The following is a 19,142-nucleotide window of genomic DNA, read 5'->3' as shown; positions in this document are numbered from 1 at the left end:
ACCCGATACAGCCTTTTTGGACATCAGTGGGGCTCCTCATCAATGGATATCTCAGGTGTACATCTGCCACTAGACCATGCCGTGCTACTGTTAGGCTTCCCGGAAGAGAACAGAAAATACCCATTGTATGTTTATATTGGCAAACTGATCAAACACTCCTTGTTGGCATGCAGGCTAACTTGAGCTAAATGTTGGAATCAAACCATCCCGTCACCATTTGGTATATGGAGGACTAAAGTCTGGCACATCTATGCAATGGAAAAACAGACTGAAATTACAATAGACAAGATGGTCTGTTTTGAAAAAACAAAACACAGAACCCTTTTAGGATGTACATGAGAGGCCAGATTGGTGAATGGCTTGAAGCGTCCCTTACTTGGTGAGGAGTGGAATACTACATTGAAACAGGGCTTATCTGAAGGCAATGAATCAATGGCCAAGTAACTATTGCCCCTTCTACACCAATATTTCCTGACTTCCCTCCCCTTTTCTTTGTTCTCCTCCCTCAATGGATAGACCTTTGTTCTCCCAATTCATTGTGTAATATTTATTTTGTTGTATTTGTCCTGGTTACAACTATCTTCCATTATTGTCTGTATTCAAAACTAAATAAAATGGTTACAAAAAAAGTCTAAGTGATGAGTATAATATGGTGATGGTGTCACATATTCTATATTATTCATAAGATCATGGTGTAACAGTAGTAAATAAAAAAGAGAAAGTAAGGGTGGGTAAATAAGTGGTAGAATAGGTAGTAACATATTCACAATAGGACTGCCAAATAACTGTGAATGTCATAGCTTTGTCTATCAATGTCAGGGTGTACATGCAATACACAAAAGCCATTGCAGAGGCATTCTCAAGATATCTTTAGATGAAATATACAGATTTCATACAGGCAATCTGATGCTATTCAAAGAAAAAAATACAAAAGCCACAGCTCCATAAGGTGAAGACTGGAGAAGTGATTGGGACACTCATGAGAGAAGCAGCAAATGCAGACATCAACTGGATGGTCACACACTCAGAACAAAAAGCAGTACAATAATATAATGAGAACCGCAGAATCATGACTGCTGATTATTAAACCACAGTGGAATATAAGGGTCCAAACAAAAGTACTACTTAATCTCAGCCGCAATTATTAAACATACTGGACAAACACAGTAGTCCACTTTGGAACACAAAATGTCCAAGCAAAATAGTTTTTTTGCCCTAGCAATAACAAATTTACAAGGCTGAGAGAAAACTCAAACTAAAAACATTAGTTTTCCTGTTGCCAGTGAAATTCGGTCAGACTATCAATCAATCAATCACATAATTTGAAAAGCGCACTACATATCCGGTAGGGTTTCAAGGACCTGGGGGGGCGGGGTGGGGGGGGGGAATGGAGTGTTGCGGGGGGGGGTGCTGTTACTAGTCGAAGAGCCAGGTCTTGAGTTGTCTCCTGAAGGTCTGCAGGTCTTCGGTTTATCGCAGGTCGAGGGTGAGGATGTTCCAGGTCTTGGCACAGCGCAATGGGAGAAGGACCTGCCTCCGGAAGTGGTTCTCCGGATGTGTGGGACCACGGCCAGGGCATGGTCAGCGGAGCGGAGATTCCTGATGGGAACGTAGAAGGAGAGTTAACTTTTGAGATAGGCTAGGCCAGTTTTGTGGAGTGCTTTGTGTGCGTGGATCAGGAGCTTGAAGGAGCTTCTTTTGTCGACGGGGAGCCAGTGCAGGTTGCTCAGGTGGGGGCTGATGTGGTCGCGGCGCGGGACGTCAAGGATCAGGCGTGCGGAGGCATTCTGGATTCTCTGTAGTCTGCTGATGAGCTTGGACAGGGCTCCGGCGTTGAAGGCATTTCCGTAGTCGAGTCTGCTGCTCACTAGGGCCTGGGTGACTGTTTTCCTTGTGTTGGTCGGAACCCATCTGTAGATTTTACGGAGCATGCGGAGGGTGTTGAAACAGGTGGAGGAGACAGCGTTGACTTGTTTGGTCATGGAGAGTTTTGAGTCGAGGATGATTCCCAGGTTGCGTGCGTGGTCGGTGGGGGCGGGGGGAGGGGGGGAGACCCCAGTGACGTGGGCCACCAGAAGTCGTCCCATGCGGAGGGGTTGGATCCGAGGATGAGGATTTCTGTCTTGTCTGTGTTCAGTTTGAGGCGTCTGTCCTCCATCCAGTCGGCGACGGCCTTCATTCTCTGGTGGAGGTTGGGTTTGGCGGTGAGGGGGTCCTTTGTGCGGGAGAGGATCAGCTGAGTGTCGTCAGCGTAGGAGATTATGTTGAGATCGTGCTGTCGGGCGATGCGTGCTAGTGGCGCCATGTAGACGTTGAACAGCGTCGGGCTGAGGGAGGATCCATGAGGGACGCCACAGATGACCTCGGAGGCCTCGGATCGGAACGGGGGGAAGCGGGACTCTCTGCGTTCTGCTGGAGAGGAAGGAGGTGGTCCAGTCCAGGGCCTTGTTACGGATCCCTGCGTCGTGGAGACGTGTGCGTAGTGTGTGGTGGCAGACGGTGTCGAAGGCGGCGGAGAGGTCCAGGAGGATGAGGGCCGCTGTCTCGCCATTGTCTAGTAGGATCCTGATGTCGTCTGTGGCGGCGAATAGGGCGGTCTCGGTGCTGTGGTTGCTGCGGAATCCTGATTGGGACGGGCCTAGGATGTTGTTGTCTTCGAGGTGCTGGGTGAGCTGGGTGTTTACTATCTTCTGGTTGACCTTAGCCGGGAATGGAAGCAAGGAGATGGGCTGGAAGTTCTTGAGGTCGCTCGGGTCCGCCTTGGGTTTCTTCAGTAGGGCGTTGATCTCTGCGTGCTTCCAGATCTCAGGGAAGGTGGTGGTCTCGAAGGAGAGGTTGATGATTTTGTGCAGGTGGGGAGCGATGGACGTGCTGGCTTTGTTGAAGATGTGGTGCGGGAGAGGGTCCGATGGGCATCCCGAGTGGACTGTTCCCATGGTCTTGATTGTGTCCTCAATGCTCACGTTGGCCCAGGTTGTCAGGGTGTCATGGGCGGTGGGGTGTGGTGGGTTCGGTGCGGTGTGGTCAGTAGGGGTCGTCCGGGGTCTGAAGCGGTCGTGGATGTCGGTGATTTTCCGGTGAAAGAAGGTGGCGAGGGAGTCGCACAGGGATTGCGATGGTGGGATGTTGTTGGCGTTGGAGCTTGGGGTGGAGAGTTCCTTCACTATGGTGAAGAGGTCCTTGCTGTTGTGTGCGTTGTTGTCAAGCCGGTCCGTGATGGAGGTTCTTTTGGCGGTCCTGATGAGGTGGTGGTGGTGGTTGCGGATGGCGTTTTTATGGGCAGTGCGGCTGTCTGGCGTCTTCATTGTGCCATATGTTTTCCAGTTTTCGGCAGGTGTGTTTGGAGTTGAGGAGTTCCGGGGTGAACCAGCCGACTCTTCTGCTGGTGTCTGTGTTGGTGGGGTTTTTCAGTGGGGCGACTGTGTTGGCGCAGTCTTTCATCCAGCGTTCGAGGGCGAATGCTCCTTCATCCGGGTTGGTTGGGGTCATCGGGGGATTGAGTGCGAGGTTTGCCTGTAGTTGTTCTTCAGTGATTTTGCCCCAGCGGCGGCTGGGGGTCTGTAGGGTGCGGTGGTGTGTGGGTGGTTTTCAGAAGGAGAAGTGGATGCAGTGGTGGTCTGTCTAGGTGGTTTCGGAGGCATGGCTAAAGGTGACGTGGGGTCTTGAGGAGAAGATGATATCTAGCGTGTGGCTGGCGTTGTGGGTCGGCGTCGTGATGAGCTGTTTCAGTCCGAAGTTGGCGAGATTGTCTATCAGGGTGGAGGAGTTGTTGTCGTTGTTCTCCAGGTGAAAGTTCAGGTCTCGGTCTCAGGTCTCAGGTAGTCGGTGGAATTTAGTGCATCTGTGCTGATGAGGTCAGCGATGGAGTCACAGAATTGAGGCCGGGGTCCTGGAGGTCTGTAGACGAGGGTGCCTCTTAAGGTGGTCTTTGGGTTCGTGTGGATCTGGAAGTGCAGGTGTTCGGCGGTGCTGAGGGTGTCGTTGGTGATTGTTGAGATCTTGATAGTGTTTTTGTGGACAATGGCGATTCCTCCTCCGGCCTTGTTGGTGCGGTCTCTGCGGGTGATCTTGTACCCATCTGGGATGGCTATGGCGATGTCAGGAGAGGAGGCTTCGTTCATCCAGGTCTCGGTCAGGAAGGCGACGTCCGGTGATGTGGTGTCGAGTAGGTCCCAGAGTTCGACAGAGTGTTTGTGTGCGGAGCGGGTGTTGATCAGGATGCATCTAAGCTGGTTGACTTCTGTTGTGGTGGGTTTTCTTGGCGCTTTAGTGGCAGGAGAAGCTGCAGTTCCGGCAGGTGAAGGGGCCGTGGGTGCGCCTTGGGGCGGCCTTGCAGCAGGTGTAGGTCCTTCCTGGGTTGAGAGCGGTGAGGGTGTTGGCGTCGTAGCAGAGGCGGACATCGTGACTGCTGCGGGGGCCAGGGGTTCTGGCGTTAGGCGCAGTCCAGGCATAGACAGGCGCAGACGGGCTTGCCATACGCACGCCTTCGGCGCGGCCGCGCAGAGGCCGCCATATATAGGAAGGTGGGGAGGGAGGAGCAGCTGGAAGGCGAGGGACGGGTTTACGAATGGGCGCGGAGGGGGCGGGCCGCAGGGGAGGCAGTGGTGGGGACGGGGGATCGGAGACCGGGGACCGGGGCACAGAAGAGAATGTGTACAATTCGGGTCACAGAGGCACAAAAGTCAGCGTGAAGGACGGCGAGGGGTGCAGAATATAAAGGGGCACAAAGCACAGAACAGATACAGGCACAAAGTTCACAGGGGCACAGAATCAGCGCAAGGGTAAGGAGGACGGCGAGGGGTACAGAATAAAAGGGGCACAGAGCAAAGCGGCGAGCGGGGGGCAGGGGGCACAGACAGAAAAGGGCAAGACAACAGGCGGCAGCGAGAACGTACCTAAGGCCATCACTGGCCACCAGGGATGAGGCGCAGGTGGAGCCTGCGGGTGGTGGAGGGACCCGACTACTCCAGCGGCAGCAGCAACAGCGGGGGTGCAGGCGGAGCTTTGGCGGGGGAAGAGGTGGGGAGCGACCTACCAGAAGCTGATAACTCAACAGCAAGTACTTGAGACAACCCGATTAAGGTTGTCTTAGTCAGGCAGAAGATCATACACTGTTATACAGTAAATGGCACAACAGGTATGATCTCAAGTGGCCCTAAAATAGCTTTCAGAATAAGAAGAGTTTGGAGACAAAATAAGGATGTTCAGGAGAGGCTAATTCAGGCTGTGGAAGCAAAAGAGAAAGATTGATAAAGTAGTTTTGTTGTTCTTGCCTTCGGGACATTTATGATGAGGCTGGTGTTTCTTTTGAAAACATACCACGTCAGAACATATTGATATTTGTGATGTTTAATCCTCACCAAAATTATAGAGTAATCGCTAACATTAAATTCTTCAGATTGTTTTTTTGTTAGTGTGTAAATGCATCAGCCAGTGCATTAGCAATGGCAAGGCTTCTTTAGATTAAATATACAGTTTTCACACAGCCATTGGATGTCATTCAAGGAAAGAAATACACAAACCACACAATGAAGGCATCAAATGTATTGAATAATCTATCCCTGCTTTGTTAGCTGGCATGAGCACCCTAATATATTTGAGGATGATGAAGTTTACTTGAAAGTTAATTGCTTGACTGAAGGATATTTCTAAAGTGCACTGATATCTTGAAAGGTGCCCTGGCACTAGGATTGAGCAGTCTAAAAGGGAAAGATGCAAGTGGTGACCCGAGAGCGCTACAGAAAGCTATGAAAGACTGGGCGAGAGAGCTGCGGAACGATCTAGTCGACGAAATGCAGGAGGGTGCCTCTGGTGGCGGTATGGACGACCAGGACTGAGGGGCTAAATGTACAGGTTGATCTTTTCTTTCTTTCCTGGGCTCTGGGTCCTACGGGAGTGAGGGGCTTAGAACATTTGTTGCATTGCGTGACTGACATGCGGAACCTTGCCGCTGTGGGGATAAGATCTAGCTGCCGGCTATGGGAGACGAGACGAGCAGCAGGCACTGGACTGGTCTCTACGTTTCCCTCTTTTGTTTCTTACCATGTTCTTTGGCGTAGAGCAACCTCCTCCCGCATGTGGCGACACTGAGAGGGGGGGGTGTTTGTTGGGATGGGAGGGTGGGTAGGCTTGGGATTTGGAAACTTTGCGACCTAGTTGGGGGTGGTCTGCTGTGGGTGGGGTTGGGTGTTGGTTGGGTGTTGGGTCGGGGGGGGGGAGGGTGTATGGTTTATATTGTTTGATGCCAGACTACTGCTGTTGGATGCTACCCTGTACTGCCGAGAACACTGGAGTGCACTGTGAGAAGTTGGCCTGATATATGATGCTCTCTAGTTCTAGTGATCACCTTGTATCAGTCCAAACAACCCTTATGGTGATTGGTTGTAAGTTAACCTTATAGACCAGCTATCCTAATGGTAGCATGGACAAAGCAGTCTTAGGCTAAACTCTTTTGGCATGTGAAGCCAGCTGTTTTACCACAATATAACCCCTTGAATATCAGATGAAAGGACACCACAGGTTGTTATGAAAATAAAAAGTCTATTTATTAATAACAACACCTCTGAACTCTTTATGAGGTCAGAGGGCTAAGCACATGACAATCTCTTGCGAAAAATACGACAAGTTGCACAAAATTACAATGGTGCCCTAGGGGCACGACAAACCATATACTAAGTAAGTGGAATGTGAAAGTCGATAAAAGGAATGGAGCTGTCCAGAGGCTGGAGGTTCGCTAGGACTACGCTATCTTCACCTTAGGTAAGTAATAGGAGGCCCACGGGACGCGTGTGCAGAGTGTGAACTCACACGCGAGATGCGTAACAACATCTATGGACAGTACAGTTCAAGTTAAAGGTGAGTACGGACAATCCTGACTAGTTAGGGATAAAACGACTGTGGAACTGGACACTAGGACAGTTAAACTACCCTTGAGCACCGAAATGCTCTCGTTACCTCACCCACGGGCTGCGGGTGCATAGGTGTCAAAGTGTGTCGGGTTCTCGCGTTGAAGTCTATGGAGCCTGGAAGAAAAGATGCTGCAGGTGACCAGGAGGAAGATGTCCGGTGCGATCCAAGGGTGGATCGGTGAAGAAGTGGACCTGAAAGCAGAGGGGACAGTTTTCAAAGTCACTAGCCAGTGACCGGTGTGGAACCAGGAAGGAACCAGGTGCTGTCGTCGCGATCAGGTGAAGAGTGGACGCTTGACTCTGCAGCCACGTGGACCAGGAGCTGTCTTCGGCGACCAGGATGGAGGCACGAGCTGTCCCACGCAGGCTCTCGCTGTCGGCGGTGTCGGATCCGGAATTGGAGTCAACAGGCCTTGGCAAAGGCAACCCACGCGGTGAGTGGAAAAGACGTCTGGTGCGGACTAGGAGGGCCAGTCTGGAGCAACTAGACCAGCAGTGAAGATTCAAAGGTTCATCGTCTAGGAGGCCACTAGCCAGCCGGCAAGTGACCAGACAACGCGTCGAGCAGCAAACAAGCAGAAGGGCCCCACGCAGATCTCGTGGAAGCTGGAGGGCTGATCTTCGGTGCAGGGGCTGCTCGGAGCTGGGGCTTCTCAATCCCCAAAGCACTTGGTCGAGTTTACCTCGGGAGTCATGCTGGACGCGAAGTGCAGGTTCTTTCAAGATGGCCAGTCCCACGTGTCTCGTCGCACCCACGGGTCTCAGCTTTGCTGCAGATGTGAGTTGAGGTCGGAGAAGTCTGGGAATCCGGGTCTCGTCGGGCTCTGAAGTCTGGATCCTCGAGGGAAGACGACAAAGGGAAGCCGCTGGACGCTTGATGGTGCCTGCAGTTGCAGGGTGGACACTCCTTGTCCACAAGGGAGATTCTTCAGTCTTCTGTGGAGCAGTTCGTCGAAGTCCAGAGTTTCTTCTTGTAGAAGTGTTCAGGATAATCTAATTTGGAATGGGACCAGCTCCTACCTTTATTCTCCTAAAGGGGGCTGCACTACTGACTAGGTCCCTCCTGTGGGTGGGACCAGGAAGGTGGGTGGCTACACCCCCTATCCTTTGTCCGGTCTCCCGCCAGAGCTGGGGCAGGGATGCCCCAGCAACTGGTTTGAACCGGTGTATGCACAGGACACCTTGTGTGCCCCAGGCATGTCTCATTCCTTTCAGGCCTGTCCTACCCAATACACAAAATCATGTCTGGGGTGGTGCTAGCACCTCCCAAGGCAGGAAACCCTTTGTCCAAGCCTCCCTCGCTGGAAGGACTCCCAGCAGCAGGAGGTCAGACTTTTGTCTGTGGTGGCAGCATCCATTTTGTGATGCTGAGGCTCGAGTTAACTTTAACCGGGGTTCACAGTTACATACATGTCGTGTCCCTCTAGAAGGGTGGAATGCTACCCCCGTCGCCAGAATTGGCGAGGGGGTAGTATTCCAATTCGTATGACACCTTACTCGACATGTTTTGATAATGTTATACCAGAGTTAGCATTTAACCGCGAGGTTGATAATGCACTTAAGAGTATATGGTATAGCGTTATCATGGAACAGCTATTAGGACTTGGTTCCGCAAGCTGCAGACGGGCTCAGCTCATGCCAGAGCACCATCTCACATAATTCCAAGCACTCTGCCTTCAGGATTGATAAGGCCTGCCATAGGAGTGACTGGTAGGAATATATGTGTCCATTTTAGGGTTAGATATAGGTATACTATATCTATAGCAAAGGGTGATTACACCACCTTGCCCCAGCTGTCGTGCAGCCAGTTGTGTCAGTTTTAGATGGCCAGCCAGAGGTGGCATAATACATGCTTCAGCCCCTGGTAGGCCCTGGGTACACCTATGCCCTGGATACCAAAGGTATACTGTACAGGGACTGATAAGGTGGCCCAGTACCAATTGGTAAATGCACCTAAAGTACATGGTTGTGAATTTAGAGAGAGAACAGCTAGACTGTGGGTTCTGATTAGCAGGCCCACAGCCAGGGAAAGTCGTAAACCAGTGAAGCAAAAAGCAAAAATCTGGGGTGACCATAGGATTGCAGACCCCACTCTCCTACATGCACGATGGTTGCTGTATTGGTTTATGTGAATGGTGACTGATGACTTGGATGTACACACTAGGGGGGATGTACTTAGAGCCATGACATGGAATGTCCGAGGACTAAACGATTTTAGGAAATTGCGCAAAGTCTTGAACTACTTGCAGAGGCATCACATTGATTTGGCGCTGTTACAGGAGACACACTTATCCGGCGCCAGTCCATGGTTGTTAGCCAGGGGCCTTAAGGGGCAGAGTAATGCAGCTTGCTTCACCACACACGCATGGGGGGTACTGACTTGGGAGAACCCCAGATCGGAATACAACTTGCATATGCTAAATGCTGACCCAGGGGGCCGTTATGTCATATCACGACTCGTGGGTAGAGGGATGGAAATGCTGGTGGTTAATGTGTATGGCCCGAACTATGACTGCCCTGAGTTTTATCAACAGCTAGCTGCGGTGGCGCGACAATTTTCGGGACTGAATGTGGTATGGGGGGGGGGGGGGAGGACTTTAATATGGCCCTATCCCCGGAGCTGGATAGATCGAGTGGCCCAGACAGGAGACAAGCCAAAGCGGCCAGGGTGTTGGACAGATTGCTGATCAGCGACGACCTCCCGGATGTGTGGCGTACTCTGTACCCAAGCAGAGGGGGGTTTACACACTACTCTGCTTATCATAACATACATTCCTGTATTGACTACTGGCTCACCTCGGCGAGACTTCTCCCACAGGTGCGTAGCTGCTGGGTGCTCCCTCCCACTCTCTTCGACCATTCCCCAGTCCTGATGTTGCTCACCACACCGCAGAAATTCATACTGCCATTTACATGGAGGTTCCCGCCCTATTCCCTCCAAGACCTGCAGTTCAGGGAGGACCTCAACGAAGCGATAGAGACATTTTTTGAAAAAAACGTAGAGTCTGTAGATAGCTTCGCTACGGTTTGAGAGGCATTTAAGGTTTACATCAGGGGGTGGCCATGAGTAAACATTTGGGGGTGCTTAGCTCAATTCGGCAACGCCTGGTTCACCTGGAGCAGCAGATGGCGGACTGTGATGGGTGACTGCTAGGCAGCGACTCTGACGACACTCGGAAGGAACTCAGGGGTCTGATAGCGGAGTTTCATGCGGAGGCGGATGCCGAGATGAAACATTTAAGGAAGTACGCGACTGCCAGAGTGTGTGGTGAACAGGATAGGCCTGGTTCTGTTCTGACTAACCTGGTTCGGCAACAGAGGCGGAAGGCAATGGTCACGGCCATAAGGTCTAAAGAAGGGGCCCTGCTCACGGCGGAGGAGGAGATTGTGTCCAGATTCAGGGAATACTACGCTGAACTTTATGATACCCGAGGGTCGGGAGGCGACGCGAACATCCTGGATTACCTGGAACACATCAAACTCCCGTTCCTATCTGATGTGCATAGGGAATTTCTTATGATGCCTATAGATCACGATGAGATCCGTGAAGCCCTGGGGGGGGATGAAAGCAGTTAGTGCGCCGGGGTCGGATGGGCTAACGGTGGGTTTCTGTAAGACATTCCTGGAGGTTCTGATTCCCCATCTTTCTGCCCTATATGCTGATATGAGAGAGTCAGGAGTGATGCCCGCCTCGATGAGAGAGGCGTTGATCGCTGCCATTCCAAAACCGGATAAACCGCCAGAAGAGTGCAGTTCGTATAGACCACTGTCACTCTTGAATGTTGACGCAAAAATGTATGCAACAGTCCTTGCGACGCGATTAGCGCTACTTACCCCGGAGTTGGTGGCGCCTGAGCAGGCCGGCTTTGTGAAAGGTCGGAATGTTACGTACAACCTCAGAACTGTGTTTGGCGCCTTCCAGCACACGGCCCAGGACCGGAAGGCAATTGCAGTATTTTGAGATATGGAAAAGGCCTTTGACTCGGTGGAGTGGCCTTTCATGAGAGCTGTGCTGTCGAGACTGGGCCTGGGTCAGGGGTTCCTGCAGATGCTGGCGGTTTTGTACACAGAACCATCGGCACGTATTCGGCTAGAGAATCACATGATGGAGCCGATCTCTATCAGAAGGGGTACGCGCCAGGGCTGCCCCATGTCGCCCACGCTCTATGCTCTTGTCGAGGTGCCCTTGGCTTGTGCGATGCGGGAATACCACAGCCACCGTGGGTTGAACTTCCCGAGTTACCGGTTGGTCATCTCGACCTATGCGGATGACACCTTACTATATGTTCGGGAGCCGGAGCAGAATCTAGCACCTCTCCTGCGTGAGGTGGTGCAGTTTGGGGCTCTGTCAGGGCTAACTGTTAACTGGCACAAATCTATAGCTTTCCCCCTGACTGCGGTTACCGAGCAGTTTGAAATTGAGTACCCCTTAAAGTGGACGACTGATTCGGTGCCCTATCTCGGTATACAACTACACACGGACCCCGAGGTGGTCATGCGCGAGAACTACGGGACTGCCATGGCGAGACTGGAGGACAATGTGGGTGTCTGGACCGGCCTCCCTCTCTCGTTAGTCGGTAGGATCTCCATAATGAAAATGATAGTCCTGCCTAGACTCCTATACCTGTTCCTGAATATTCCCATGGTATTACCAAAATGTTTCTTTACTCGCCTTAAGTCCTTGATGATAAAGCTGGCGTGGGCGGGGAAGCAGGCGAGAGTGCAGTGGAGAGTCTTGACTCTACCCTACCATCTTGGTGGACTGAGTGCTCAGACTATGAGCTTTATTTCTGAGTGGCACAGGGCGCACACGTGCACAACTGGATTCATGATAGAGAGAATGCGCCATTTGTGCGGCTTGAGCAGCTTTACGCGGCTCCGTCTCCTCTGCCAGCTACTATATTCGACACAGTCGACAGACGCACAGGATTTTTAGACTCATTAAACTCGCCTCGTCATGCGTGGCAGGTGATCCTGCAGTATTATGCTGGGGCGCTTTTGTACTCCCCGATAATGCCCATCGAATGGTGGTCTTGGCTCGCGCCGTGCACGGAAAAAGGGGTCATCTTGGCCCTGACTGACTTAGGCATAACAACGGCTGGTGACATGTTTGAGGACGGTACACTTAAACCGTTGGCTGATGTGGTCCCGCCGGAGGCTGCACCAACTGCACTACAACGCTATCAATACTACCGGGTCCAGGAGGCATGGCATGGGCACCTAGGGGATGATCTCACGGAGCCACCCGAAGTGCATGAACTCACACATGTGATCAAAACGTCCTACCCGACAAAATTAGTGTCTGCCCCCTATAGGATGACGGTCACAGGTAGAGCATCAGGGTATAGTAAGGCACGCCTTGAGAGACAACGTGATTTGGAGATGGACGTACACGACGAAATGTGGCACTACTGTTGCACCAACACTAAGCGTATCTCCCTGAATGGTAGACACAGATTAATAAATTTTAAATTTATCAATAGAGTCTACCATACTCCGAAACGATTATGCAGATTCGGACTCCGTAGTGATGCTACTTGTGACAGATGCGGCATTGGAGAGGCTGGATTCTATCACTTGGCCTGGGACTGCCCGGAAGGGCGCAAGTTCTGGGAGGCAGTGTTCCGGATTCTAGGCAAAATATTAGAAGAGGAGCTCCCCATGTGCCCTGCCCTTGCCCTGCTGGGATACTCTAGGAGATTGCCGAAAGCGCAGAGACGCTTAGTGGACATGGGCATGTTGCTGGCGAAACGGAGGCTGGCTATATGTTGGATGAGGGGTCCGTTACCGAAGTTGGAACACTGGGATGGGGATTTGTCCTATTGTTGCACACAATCAGAGAATTATAGCGACCTTTTACCACTGAAAAGCAGGCCCAAAAACTTCTGGGGGTTATACACGGAGTATAAAAACCGACTGGCTGCGACAGAGGAGGGGGGCGAGGACAGCGTGGAAGGTGGTGCTGCTGGGCCGCATGTGCTTGCTGTTTCGGACACTGGAGGCTTAGATTCGCGGGGTTCTGGTGCCCCCGGGAGTGGAGGTTGACAGCATGTCAGAGGGTACTGACCAGCTCATGGCCAATCAGCACATAGTAGTTGTACAGGATAGCGCCATTGCTACACGGGGTTCGCAGCTGTAAGCTGGGCATCTTTTGTTGTTGAGTTTGTATAAAAGTTTTTACTTTATGCTGCCTTGTGCTTTTGCAGACTGGGGTGCTTAGCATACTTTTGCAGACTGGGTTGCTTAGCATACTACGCCGCCCGACCTCCGGGATGTGAGCTAAGCGGCTGTGTTTCTCAAACGTGTAATATGCTGAGGCCTGTCACAATTTAAAATAAAATTAAAAAAAATAAAAAAAGAACACAGTTGTATTAGATGACATTTCAAAGAATAAACAAAAAAGCGGATTTAAAAACGTATTAAAAATGGCTGTAAAAATCTTATAGCTTTTTGAATACTTTCATAATACAGAAAATATTTCGTAAAATGGGCTCCATGTGCATAATATGCCTCGAAAATGAAGAATCTTGAAGGTAGAATTTGACATTAAGAACACACAAATGTCACTAAAAGGAAAAATGTTCAAGAATATTTCTCCTAAAGTCAGACGTATCGTAGGGCAAAAAACACTGAACAACACGCATGAATAATAACATATAAATATGTAGACTGCTGTTAGCTAGCAAGAAGGTAGCAGGTATATTATGGGCCAAGAGCAGAAATTAGAAAAAACAAGCCTGCTAGATTTAGAATATGGAAATCTGCTTTAAGATTACGTTCACAATGCAAACAGAAGAGCAAACAATATATACTTAACACACCTTGAGCATTTACAAAAAATATGCACTTAAACAGTGAGATACTAAATTACACTGCTGTCATAATGCATACGACATACACACCTACCTTTTCCTAAATGTGTGTTAATACTCATGTATCTAGCAGTTCCAGTAAGGCTTTTATGCTCCCGGTATGGTATGTGCTTCTTGGTCTCTGGGTCTATGTACTCTTTTGCCAAGCCAAAATCAATTATATGTATAATCTGCTGGGTTTTGTTTCCTGGTCGCCCTATTAGAAAATTCTCAGGTTTCACATCTCTGTATATTAAGTTCTTCGAGTGGACATATTCCATGCGAGAAATCTTTATAAAAAAGAAACAATTGTTTATAGGCGGAAGAAAACGGGAACATTTAAGACAATAAAAGCCACATGCAACCTCGTGAAGCATATACAATGAAAATATAATATGTTAATTCAGTTCCCTATTATCGTGATAATACTCAATTCTATGTAAAATGTCTAGATAGAAATACAGTTTTCGTTTAATGTCTGCTAATACACCAATCGTTGATGAAAACAGATTTAAAAAATTTTTTTTTAACAATTCTTACTAATTTATTTAGGAGTTATCACAATTTATTAAATGGTTTAACCACTTTTGAATCGTACAACTATAATCACACTTTCAAGCCCTAAAGCAGAAAGCACAATCTATTCTATTAACATTCAAATCATTGCAAACCAAGCTGTGTAGTCCATCACTTGCTGGTATCCCTATGATAATTGTCACCAAATTGATGCCTACACCCAGTAGCGGCTCTGAGACAATGTGAGGACGCGACTCAAAATTACTGTATACAAGCAAACATTTGTATGCGTCTATTTAGATTGCAACTAGACAATGCTTAGTCTCAGATTCACTTTGAATTCGGGCTTGTAAAGTATACGTTTTGACACCAGAGAGATTTCGTTAGATGTTATAAAAATGTACCAAAAGCGACAAAAAAGATCCTTGACTTTTCACTTAATGGGCTGAATTTGAAACTATCAAAAGCCAAACCATGGCGAGACTATCTTTTTTTCTGCCCTGCTGCCTTTAGGGTTTACATCCTTTTGGGATTCTATGGCAGGACCGGAGGCTTCTGATTATGCTTTCTCATTTCTTTACTGCACAAAACAGCAGCCAATGAAAGTGAAACTACAAATGTAAAAAACAACATTTCCCATGAGGCTTTGAACCACGCCTCTCATACAACAACCAATCACAGTGGCAATAAACATATATAGTATCGAGGCACTAATCTGGCCTCCTCTTTCTTTGCTGCTCCGCAGCCCAGATAAGTGCTCCTTACTCAAAGATTCAAAGATTCAAAATAAGCTTTATTCGATATTCAAAAAGAAATATCATATAAGCATACATAGGAATAAATTAAAAAATATCAATAATTTTAAGGAACATACCAGTACAATCTAAAACCCTCAATTTGTCAGCTAAAAAATACAATAAGCAAAATAAGGAGCATTTAAGAATGTCATCAGTATATACAGCATTACAAACAACCAAATACAGATGGTAACATAGGGGTTAAAGTTAGTTATTACAAGTCCAAGTGTTTCCCAGGAAGGTCCTGATGTATTTTATGAGTTCGACCATGTAAGGTGTGATTTCTGAAAAAGGGGAAAACAAGGAATTGAGGGATAAAAGTCATATAAGTCCCATATAGATATTGGGCCGTCTCTCTCTTGAGGCGGCCAGGTTTTCAGGTAAGGGACAATGTTTCTGGCTCTAAATCTCACGAGTACCAGGTCCCCAGGAATATCCTTAGAAAGGGAACCCAGCCAGTCCACCCTCCTAACGCTCCTTATTGTTCCATATAAGTGACGAGGCAGTGGCCTATTTTTTGACAGCCAAAATTTGGTTTTATTAACTAAGTCATGTTGACTCTCAGTTTTTCCAGGTGGAAGTGTAGGGACCCCCGCAAGAATGCACACGTATGGGGCCGCCTCCGGTGGTAAATGGATAGAGTTAGCCTTGTTATGAACCACTCTAGGTGCGGTCAACTGGGGAGAGGAGGCTTTGGGAGGTTGTTTAGTTACTTTTTGCCCTACTGTACTAGGGCCAGTTAATTGTATTTGGCAGCTTGTATCCCGCAGAGATGGTTTAGAGCCTTGATGAGTGGGAGGTGACTTTAGGCAGTTGTGTGTGTCACTGCATTTGTCAGCCAACAGGTTTGACTTGATGGCTGACTCTATTCCAATGAGCCTCTCCCCTAACAAGTTAATTTTTTCCAACAACGGGGCTATCAGAGAACTAAGCAGTTGTTCAATGAGCGGAAGTATATGCAGGTGTGGAGGGGGGGTTAAGGCATCTGGGAGCTCAACAGTCGGTGAAATTATTGGGGAGTTAACAGTGAGTGAGCTTGGGCACGGTGTATGATTACCTGAATTGTTCAGACTGCAAGTTTTGTTGGATAAAGTGGGGTACTCTATGAGTGTGACCTTAACCGATTGTATATTATCGCTTTTAGGCGGAAGGGGAGTTTCTGGTATAGCGTAGGTGGTTTGACATAAGGTGTTTAACTCGTCTAACCAAGAGAACTTTTGGTCTGTACCTGCTACGCTGGCTAAGTAATCCACTTTAGAAGTCATGATGATAAAGGGATGTAGGGCAGCGGTATGTCAGCAAGACCATAAATATAGAGACAGATGGATGAGTAAAGGTCTTTACCTTCTTAATGACCTACAATGTAGCAGCCAAGGGGGGTGGCCCGTCCCGTCCTTATCCGGCCTTTGAGGGCCGTAGAGGGCCCGCCCTTGTCCCGGGCTTCTCCCGGCACATCCCGCGCGCTGTCCCGCGGGACAGGAGGCGTTTCGGTGTTTGTAGGCGCCTCTGGGCGCAGCCTGCAACGTCCCAGGTGCGCCTCTGCCACCGGGGCACCTGGGAAATGGAGTCCTGTGAGCTGGGAGCTGTGGTTGCCTGCCCGGCCGTTCCCCTCACGGCGCTCGGTGGGCTGAAGGATGGCGGTAAGGCTGGAAGTGTGGGGCTGTGCAGCTCTCCTCACGAGCTGCCAAGCAAAGTTTTGTCCCCCACGGAGCTATCGGCGCTCCGGTGTTTGTAGGCGCCTCCGGGCGCAGCCTGCAACGTCCCAGGTGCGCCTCTGCCACCGGGGCACCTGGGAAATGGAGTCCTGTGAGCTGGGAGCTGTGGTTGCCTGCCCGGCCGTTCCCCTCACGGCGCTCGGTGGGCTGAAGGATGGCGGTAAGGCTGGAAGTGTGGGGCTGTGCAGCTCTCCTCACGAGCTGCCAAGCAAAGTTTTGTCCCCCACGGAGCTATCGGCGCTCCGGTGTTTGTAGGCGCCTCCGGGCGCAGCCTGCAACGTCCCAGGTGCGCCTCTGCCACCGGGGCACCTGGGAAATGGAGTCCTGTGAGCTGGGAGCTGTGGTTGCCTGCCCGGCCGTTCCCCTCACGGCGCTCGGTGGGCTGAAGGATGGCGGTAAGGCTGGAAGTGTGGGGCTGTGCAGCTCTCCTCACGAGCTGCCAAGCAAAGTTTTGGCTCCTTACTCTTATATGTTTGTATGACTGAAAGTGCATATTCGCCTCTGGCTTATGCTTTATTTCGGATTGTGAGTGCTATGCGCTGATTCATAGGATTTTCTGTTTTATTATTACGCATTGTGCCTGTGTTATATCTAACGCGCTGTGGCGCTCTGACAGCTAAAGGGTTCCCGCCGCTTTCGGCGTCTCTTCTCCCAGTTCTCGGAGCGGTGCTGTTGGTCCGTTCCTCTCTACCCCCTCCCTCGCCTTCCCCCGGTTTCGGTGCGGTGCTGCTCGGCCCGCTCCGTGTCCCCTTACTTCTCGATGGAGCGCGTGTAGCGCTCATAGGTTTCCCCGTCCCCGCTTGCTGCCTGCGGCGCCTGCCGCTGTCAATCGCGGTTGCGATTTGGAGGGACTTGGTCCCCCCCTCGGGGAGGAGGCGCACGCGGGAGCCCGTCTGGGGCCCGGCGTGCGTCTGCAGGGGCTCACGCACACAGTGCGCGTGCGCAGCCTCTATCGTGCCGATTAAGACGCCTTAGCCCCGGCTGAAAGGGGACAACACGCAGTTTGGCCAGGAGCCGAGGGCCGTTTTTTGACCTAAAGGGCAGCGTTTTCCCCCCAGTTCACTATCGGAGGTCTGATACATTAACCCCTAACTTCCCAGTGACAGAGGAAGTAGGGTAATTTTTGGAAACCCTTTTCACTCCTGATTTGGGTTGTTTTCCCTCCATTAGTCCTAGAATTGGACTTTATGCTATATTATTCTTTGGTATTTCCGGCTCCTACGCCTGGCACTTCCCCTGCTTGACGCCCTTTGTTGGGCTGGCAATTCTGCTTCCCTCTGGGGATTTGGAGTGGGATTATTCAGTCCCTTATGATGATGGCAGATACTGAGTACTGCGACGAGGAGGGCACTGCGTACGAGTACCAGGGCAATACTGAATATTACGAGGAGGAATCTATGGAAGATTTGATTGACAAGAAACTGGACGCTAAGCTTGATAGGGCCCTTTCCTCAGCCCTGCTTCCACTGGCCAAAAAAAATGGAACTGCTGGTCCCTGGTAAGCCTCTGCCTCTTCCTGACCAAGATCCTTCCCATCCCCCTCTCCGTAAGAAGAAGGCTCTTGACCCGTCCTGGCCCCACGCCCAGTCCTATGATAAGCTTTGTAAATCTAAAGAGTCTGCCGCTGGCGACAAGGCCTTGCCGTCCCGCCCCCCCCCTCCCCCCTCCCCCCCTCCCCCCCCCCTCCCAAGGACACCACCGACACAGATACGGACACAGATTCTTCTGACGCTGCGCCCCGCAAGCGTTCTAAGAAACGCAAACATGCCTCCCCTCCTGTTACTCCCTCGCCCTTCTCCTTTGACCCAACGGACATTGTACATCCTAGGTCCTCTTATTGGGTCCCTCCCCCTGCTGTGGCGGCCTACCTGGAGACGCATCTGCGTAAAGGTTTTGATAAAGAGGTGAGAGCGCGCCTTAAGTCCGAGTGTCCCCGTCCCGACCTGGCCCACAAGGTGGCCATTACTCCAGATATCGACCCTTCCATGACTACTTTCCTCAAAAAATACAAGAAAGACCCCAAAAAGGGCATTGATCGCGCGCTCAGAGCGTGCCAGGACAAGGTTCTTGACCTTTCGGGGCCTCTGGCCAAGATACTGGAGCTGGCCCTCCAGGCTCAAGAGACTGGTGACGCCATCCACCCGGAAGTCCTTGCGGGTTGGGCGCAGCGAGCCATTTGCATGTTGGGGAACGCAAACTTCGCTCTAGCTTCTGAGAGACGGAAGTCGGTCTTACTCCGGATTGACCCCCAACTGGTTGAATTGGCTTCATTGGAGTCAGGCCCTTTGGCGGAAGGGCAGTTGTTCGGGGATAATTTCGTAAAAGACATTGCTAAATTTGTCAATACGTTTGCAT

The 19,142-nt window shown here is 50.4% G+C and overlaps 1 protein-coding gene across 8 annotated transcripts in view; it reads right to left on the bottom strand.

The window, feature by feature from the left end:
* The window catches only part of CSNK1G3 (casein kinase 1 gamma 3), a 406,194-nt gene that overhangs the window by 220,614 nt on the left and 166,438 nt on the right, over positions 1-19,142 (bottom strand). For all 8 annotated transcript variants that reach the window (XM_078675581.1, XM_078675582.1, XM_078675576.1 and 5 more), the window contains exon 6: positions 13,815-14,049. In XM_078675581.1, the coding sequence (XP_078531707.1) occupies positions 13,815-14,049 (235 nt within the window). The remainder of the gene's footprint in view (positions 1-13,814; positions 14,050-19,142) is intronic.

The sequence above is a fragment of the Lissotriton helveticus genome, chromosome 2_1 (assembly GCF_964261635.1).
Source record: "Lissotriton helveticus chromosome 2_1, aLisHel1.1, whole genome shotgun sequence".
NCBI classification, from domain to species: Eukaryota; Metazoa; Chordata; class Amphibia; order Caudata; family Salamandridae; genus Lissotriton; species Lissotriton helveticus.
This window is presented reverse-complemented; position numbering and strand designations above follow the sequence as displayed.